The sequence below is a fragment of the Gavialis gangeticus genome, unplaced genomic scaffold (genome assembly GCF_001723915.1).
Source record: "Gavialis gangeticus isolate Ggan-Ray unplaced genomic scaffold, GavGan_comp1, whole genome shotgun sequence".
Lineage (NCBI taxonomy): Eukaryota > Metazoa > Chordata > Crocodylia > Gavialidae > Gavialis > Gavialis gangeticus.
The window spans coordinates 31,121,690-31,129,543 of record NW_017728997.1 but is presented as its reverse complement, the minus strand read 5'-3'; the positions used below and the strand labels follow the sequence as shown (position 1 = coordinate 31,129,543).

The 7,854-nt window shown below is 42.6% G+C and overlaps 1 protein-coding gene across 2 annotated transcripts in view; it reads right to left on the bottom strand.

Moving 5' to 3' along the window:
* Window positions 1-7,854, bottom strand: part of DCP1A (decapping mRNA 1A) — a 78,094-nt gene that overhangs the window by 41,069 nt on the left and 29,171 nt on the right. For both annotated transcript variants that reach the window (XM_019505014.1, XM_019505013.1), the window contains exon 5: window positions 3,154-3,292. In XM_019505014.1, coding sequence (XP_019360559.1) covers window positions 3,154-3,292 — 139 coding nt within the window. The remainder of the gene's footprint in view (window positions 1-3,153; window positions 3,293-7,854) is intronic.

Sequence of the window (7,854 nt, the reverse complement as noted above, 5' to 3'; positions counted from 1 at the left end):
CAGCCCGCACAGCTGAGAGCCAGGGGCTCCATCTGGGTGGCCATCTCTGAGGGGTGGGGGGGTGGCCGCAGAGCCCGAGAGGACCCTCAGGGTGTGACGCGTGCTCATCTGTGTCATGCCTCTAGTAGACTGGCTACAGCTGGGACTGTCTGCCCTGGGGGGTTTGCAGGCAGGGTCTCGGGCCCTCCCATGCAAACTCCGCATTAACTCATGAGCCGGTAGACAAGCGCGCCTGTTTGCAAGGCCTGCTCGCGTGGCTCCCTGGGGGGCTGGGCAAAGTAGGGGCCTGGGCGGGGCTTGACCTGGCCTGGCTCCACTCAGCCGCCTCCTCCCACTCAGTGAGGGGTTAATTCCCTTCCACCACGGGCCCCGCTTGTCCCTGCTTGTGCTGGAGGTTGGCGGGGGGGCTCCGCGGCTGCGGGGGGGTTTCTGGGGGACTTCGGGGGAGCGGGGGCACGGCGGGCTTTCATCCGCGCGTCTCTCACCACTCCAGAGCCTATCTAGGGCTTTTTTTGCTGTTGGTGGCCCCTTTTAAACTGGGAGGTTCCCAGCCTCCCTAATTTTGCAACTGTTTAACTATACCAGAAAACTTTAAATTATAATAAAATCATCTCCAAGGCAAACTAGGGGGTTTCTTAACTAGGAAAAATGGAAATATAAATATAGGACAAAATAGGGAATTTTTCTTGCTTTGAGATCAGAGTATGGGTATAATTTTTCAAAAGCATCACTAAAGAGCTTATTTCTACATGAAGATCAATGGCACTCTTACCCCAGGTCTGAGAAGTCAGAGGTGAAAGTCCCATTACCAGAATTAGCAAAATGCAGGGCTGTTCAAACTGGCCCATAAGCCAAATGTAGCCAGTGGAGCCCTAGAATATGGCCCTCAGGGTTCCACAAAGATTGGGAAATTTGGTGGCAGGGGAGAAGTGGCAGTTAATACTGCCCCCCACTCTGCTGCCAAAATTTCCCAAGCCCTACACCAGACCAGGGCTGGGCCACGCCCTTTCTTCCTGGGGGTGCAGTTCAGGACCAGGCCATACCCCCTTCTCTCTGCTTGGTCAGGTTGGATTCGAGCCTTGCTCTTTTTCTCCTGTGGGGCCAGGCCACGCCATCCCTCCCCATGTAGCTAGTTTAGGGTCAGGCCATGCTCCCTTGCCACTGTAGGGCTGGACTATACCCTCCTTTCCTCCCACCTGGCCAAGCTGGTACAGGGCGCCCTTCTCCCATGAGGCTGGATTGTGGATGGGTCATGAACCCCCTGCCCCACAAGGCTGGATTGGAGTTAGGCCATGCCCTTTTTCCAACACAGCTGGATCAGGGCCAGGTTGCCTCTTGCCCCACTCCACAAGGCCAGATGGGGCTCTGCTGCACAAGCCCTGAGCACCCAACTGGATCCAGTGGCCAAATCCAGCCCACAGAGGGACTGGGTACTGCCCATCCAGCTCACTGGACAGAAAGGTTGAGCACGAATGGATTAGTACACACAGAAAATATTCTGCAAGGTATCTGCAAAGAACATGAAGCAGTCTCTCTCTCTCCATTTTATCTCCACCCTGCATTCCCCCCTTCCTTCATTCTCCATGTGCACAAAAAATGCTCAAATGAATTTGAGCCTTCAAAAACAGACATTACAGGATTTGATTTTGATTAACTAAGCACCCTGAATACCAGAAGTATAAACCATACGGACAAGTCTTCCTTTTTCCCCCCAGGCCTCAAGAGAATACCCAAATACATTTGGATATTGATCATACAGCTACTACTTGGCCCATTTTCTTCAACTGGAGGACAATTTTTCTGAGAAATGGTAGTGTAACAGTGATGTTGTAGCCATGATAGTTTCTGAACCATGCAAGAGGCAAGCATTTCTTAGCATAATATCTTTTATTGGACTGAGAAGTTGGGATAGAGTTAGATAAGCTTTCTAATACAAGACATTATTTGTTGATAAACAGGACCTGATAAAGAATGCCTTGTGTTGGAAAGGTTGTCTACCTTTACTCCAACTACATATAGCTGGTTCAATAAAAGAACTCTCTGCCTCTTAGAAATAGGCAATTCATTACGTATCTCAATTAAGTTACAACTGGAAAAACAAGGAAGTGCCATAGTTTCAGCTAGCTATTTAACTACAATTTAATGTTGAGAAAATTATTAATAAGATTGTTGATAAACATGTCAACATTTGTTTAAATTAACTGAAAATTAAAGTAACTGTAAAAATAAGTTAAATTATTAGCTAACAATTACAGAAGGAGAGACTGATCTAACAAGTACAGCACCAAGCATCACATGATTCCTTATATTGTTTTGAAATGTCTTAGTTTTCAATACAAAGATTTGTTCTAAATGTCAGGAAGTCATTCCAGGCTGCAGACTACTATGTGCAGCTCACAATTCTGAGGTAGTTCTGAGGTAGCCCTTAGCCATGTGATTCAACATCCCCTGAAGCACTTAAATAGGTAACTGCAATACACATCCGACCATGATTCATGGCTCAGTCAATCTCCTCCAGTGAGCTTTGGTATTACAGAGGACAAGGAAAAAAAGAAACCAACTGCAGCAAAGAATGAAATATTTACCAAATAGAACCTCTTAAAAATGTTAATACTTTTGTAATACAAGCTTGTGTCAATATTTAATACAGAAGTCTACAAAGCTCTTTTCTCTTAGATTATCCACAACATAACTAAATTATCAAAGAATATGACACAAGACAGATTAATCCTGCATCATGTTTAACAGCATCTCCACTCAGGGAATAATACAACAAAACCCAGAATGCTACAACATTACATTTTTATCTTCAAATGCACAGTACACTCCTAATTCACAATTTAAACACAAGTGTTGTTAAATTAGGATTCTCACTTTAAAGATACAAGTGTGAGAAAAAAAGGAACTCATTTGTTCCAGGAAATAAATATATTAACTTCAAAATGTAAAGATTCACCAAGGTGATCTGATGTATGTTATAATGTTTTCCTGTAAAAGGGCTTTACTTTCTGCACTAAAAGAGAAAGCAAAGCTCCATTTGCTTTCAGGAGGAGCAACCTGAGGTCCTAAAGCCCTTAAATCAAAAGGAGAAAAAGTACTCAAACTAACATTACATTATTAATACAGATACTGTTAATGTGCACAAACACTTACTCGTTCATATTCAACCTTGGCTTTGCTGAGCATTTCCAGGATATCAATGGGTCTATTTTCACTACAACCGTTAGTCCTGCTGGGGCTCCTTCTGTCATGTGCAACTTGCTGGGATCTTTGAGCTTCTTGTTCTACCACTCTACAAAAGGAAAGAAAAAGAAGAAGGAAATAGGGTTTCAAAGAAACTTTATTTGGAATTAATGTGCCATAAAGCAACAAAAAAATGGATGCACTACCTTACAAACACATTTCGTTCTGCTTGGAGAAAACCAAACACATGTTTAACTAAAGCTATGTATGAGTTCTGATTTCCTACCAGATTTGTAGAGTACATCTAACAGTTTGACTGTTTTATGATTTATCACCAACCCAGATTGCACTGATCTGTGAGCCACAAAGTTTGCCTCCAGTAAACGAGTCTACATAACTGTCATGTTTAGACATTTGTACAATAAAATTAATACCCAGACATCTAAACATACATTATGCAATGGAGCATAAACATTATATTGTAAACTGGATAAAATGGTTCCTTCATCTTAACTGGCTAAGGCATAGCCATTCTATATTTAGAGAATTCAAGCTACATTCTCAGCAAAAAATAGCATGTCTGGTTTTCTTTCAGGATGAGGCCTGCCACATGCACTGGGAAAGGACCTGGCTGCCACTGGTTGGCCTCCTTACAAAACCTTTTAGCTCCAGAGACACAAGAGCAGACTGCCATCAGTTTCTCCTCTAGTGTCTGGAGAGAAGAGTGGACTGCTGCTTCTCTCTTAGTGTTCTTCCATTCATTTTTTTTTAAATCCCATCTGGTGTCCCACTGATTCTCACTCCTCTGCTAGTATTTGTCAATTTTAATGCAGCTGATGCAATATGGAGACAGGATACGCAGCCACTACTCCACTGAAATGTTACCTTAGTAATTTTATAATAACAGCTTTATTAACATAATTCTATAAAATCCTATCAGTCTTTAAACAGCTATAATTACTTCAGTGCATGACGCTCTCTGGGATTAATGGCCACGGGCTCTGCCTTGAGCGCTCAAGTTTTACCATGCAGCCATTAATTCCCAGGAAATGCCCTACAGCTCAATCAGTCTTTGCTTAAGCACAGAAAACTGCGTTGAGTTACTAGTCAGACGTAAGAACAGACACAGGGCTGCCACAGACTAAGAGTCAGAGCCATAGGTCATTAAAAAGCCTCAAAAACACGACATGAGTCTGCTAGAAGAGAGAGAACCTGAGAGTTAACTTGAGAGAGAGAAAAAGGTGAACTCTTTTAGCCTAAACAGCCATTTTAATGGGATTAAAGAATGTGTGTAAGCAAGTAAGGTTATATAAGCTCTTCCGGCTGAAACAGAATTTTTACTTAACTGTACTCAGAAACTGGAAATAATTAAAAAAAAAAATGCTTTTTCTTCCTGTTACCAAGGAAAACTGGTGTTTCACTGATCAGCCAATGCCTTTGAAGAAAACAGCAGCAATTCACGAACCAACATTTTAAGGGAATTATATTTATAATCTATGAAGGGGCTGTGCAGTTGGCATTGTGACTGAAAGAATGCCACTAAGAAAACATTTTACTGCATCTACTAGCGAAAATGACTGATGGTTTGGGCTTCCCTGACTTGTTCTAAATTAAGATTCTTCTGTAAGTATTCTGGTATTTGGCATTAAACAGAAAGTAAATACACAGTTTAGGTCCAATACAGTTTAAAATATTTTCTACCTCAGATATATTTTCAGTATCTGAGGCTATTGTCTAGATTGGGGGTGGCTAACCTGTGGTATGAGTGCCACAAGTGTCACAGGCAGCCTCCGTGTCAGGCATGCAGCAGGCTGGGGAGGGGAAATGTAGCACAGTGGCAGATAGGCCAGGGAGCAGAAAGCTGAGCGTCAAGTTAGGCAGGAAGCAGAAATGATGGCAGTACATCAGATAACAGAAAGGGACTGGAGAAGCATTTTGGGAGGGTGCAGGGCTAAATTTGTGGCCCCCCACAAATTAGCCAGAAAGGCTGGCCTCCACTGGTCTAGACAGTAAACATAGCATTCACAGCAGTGACACAGTCAAGCATGCTACACAACCTGAGTGGGGCTGCCTCCTGAATCAGAAGCAATGTAGCCAGTGCCAACTCTGCATATTGCTTAGATCTGGCTAATTAGTACTACTAATGCAAGGAAGTTCAACAATCATGTGAATTCAGTGATCATGTGAATTAGCCTGCCCACATGGAAGTGGCTATACTTGTTCAAATTAGGAGAGGCAGTCCACCCGGAGCACCATGGTGTGCGTAAGGGCACTGCCCCTGAGTTTGGTGAATCTGATGCAGACACAGCCTAAGATTCACCAGACCTACATGTAGGTCATGACATTTCAGGAACTGTGCCAGTGCAGGTGACAGTAAAGGAGGGCACACAACTTGTATTTCAGTGATGGGAGGACAGCAAAGGTGCCATCCACTTCTACTCTAAATCTACATGTACTATATAAGATGACATATTTCTGTGCAAATGCTTTTACAGCTCATGCTCCTGAAGTAAATACATACACCAATCTTCTTTTAAGCCTGCATTAATCAGGTCTTAAAAGAAAAGCCAAGCATTGTAAACAGGGTAGCTTTGGAGCTGGATGTCACTTCACAAATTTCATGCTGTTCAACTAATGGCTGATTGGAAAGCCAAAAAGTGCCATCATAACAATCACAGAAAATGTCAATCATTCAACCTTTCAGTTTCCTCAGGTCATAAAGGGTTCTGGATAAATTCTGAATTATACATTAGCCAATAATTATGCTATTTATTTATACCTTTTTTTTTTTTTTTTAATGGAAGAATGTTAGGAAGTCCTGCAATTCCCCACTCCTCCCCCTGCTGGGCAAAGGTTTAGCAGTTAAACTCATTTGTTGCACTGCATTTCAGCTGTGTGCTTACTAATATTAGACTTCAGGGCTAAGGACAGAAGTTACACATATATTGGCTTAGGTCACCAGAAACTGGTTTAAACCTTTAACAGAACACAAGCTCAGTGCACATAATCCAGTTTCAAAATGGCTGAAACTGGCTTAAGATAAGTCTGAAACTACATTCAACCAGGTTTAACTGATTTGGGTCAAACCAGTTTATGAAAGTTCTGTCCCAGACCCCTTCCTGGTTCAGGTTAAATCATAGTCCCCCAGCATTTTGCAGCCCTGGGCTGTGCTATGCTGTGCTGTCTGCTCCAAAGAGCAGGGCTGGCCCCATCCCTCTGCTCCCTAGCTGGAACAGTAAGGGCTGGCTGACAAGGGGGGGCAGGAAGGGGCAAGCCCAGCTGGGGTGCAACCCAGTCTACAGGGGTGGGGATGGGACAGGATGGGGACTGCCCTCCCACCCCCCTTGGCAAACCCTGGCTGGGGTCTGGGGCCAGGGAGGGGGGTTAAACACCCCAACCCCCGCTCAAACTTACTGCTGGCTGTAACTGTGGACTACAAATCCCAGAGGCACCTGGAAACAGGAAGAAGTGATAAGCAACCCTGCAGAGTCCTGCTGCCGTAACTCTGGGGCAGCAGGAAGAGGAAGTGAAAACACAGACAGAGAACTATGTTTCAGCACCCCTGGCTTTTGGCTGGAGCACGCTATAAGCAGGTGGCTGCATTTCCTGAATCGAAGGTAAATGTCTATTTACTTCTGTTTCAATTTAATCTCTGCAACTTAGACTAACCTCCAAAGACTGAATCGATTCAACCTTGGGGTTTTTGACCGTCTGTACTTAGCCCAGTTGGCTTGTACAGTTCAAGAAAAAGTAGGGAAAACCAGCTCTTTCCCAGCTGGTTACCCAAGACAATGCACTGTACTTCATTATACAGGTACATACAAGTTGTCCCTGAAGTCACTGGGTTTGTTGAAGTTCAATATTATTTAATACAATTTCCCCCCCCTTCCCTATTAGCAGACAATCATTTAAAGGTTTAACTTGGAATATGGATGTCAATCTGCATTTCCATGTTCTCTCCACAAGACATTTCCTTACGATCACAGTATTTGCTAGTTTGGATAATGCAATTAATAGTGTAAAACAGTTTCTATGGTAATGCCTGGGTGACAGAATGTTTGGTTCTACTACTCTGCAAGGAGATACAGTGCTGACTTATGACAGATGACTTATCTGGCTATCAGAACAGGTAGGTTTTATTAGTTAGATCTCAGTAGCAGGGAAAATAAAGAAGACGACAAGGGAAAATCTAGAATAGGAAATCACCAAGTCCTTCGTGAAATACTATAGTAATGAAACCTCTGGTAAATAGTAAGTTTTACATCCAAAAATCCTGTGCAGATGTGCTATCTTGAGGGCAAAATGAAGATGCAGATCATTCAAAGCCCCTTCATAATTTACAACTAAAATTTTGTTGGGCATTTTCCAATAAAGTTTTTCTATAAAAATGACAAGCTTTCTTGAGGCGAAATATTTTGCAAAAGCATGCCTATTTCATCAAATTTGTGTTCAGGAAAAAAGAAAACAAAACAAAAGCTGACAAAAAGGATTTCAATAAATGCCCTACTTTGACATTTTCACACTGATAAAGAAACAGAACAATTATATATTTTTGAATTTTGTTTGAATTCCATTTACTTCAGAGTGTGTGTATGTATATATATATTTTAAACAGTGAAATTGGAAAAAAAAATGATCCAAAACAGTTTTCTTTGGAGTTTTGCTATGGGG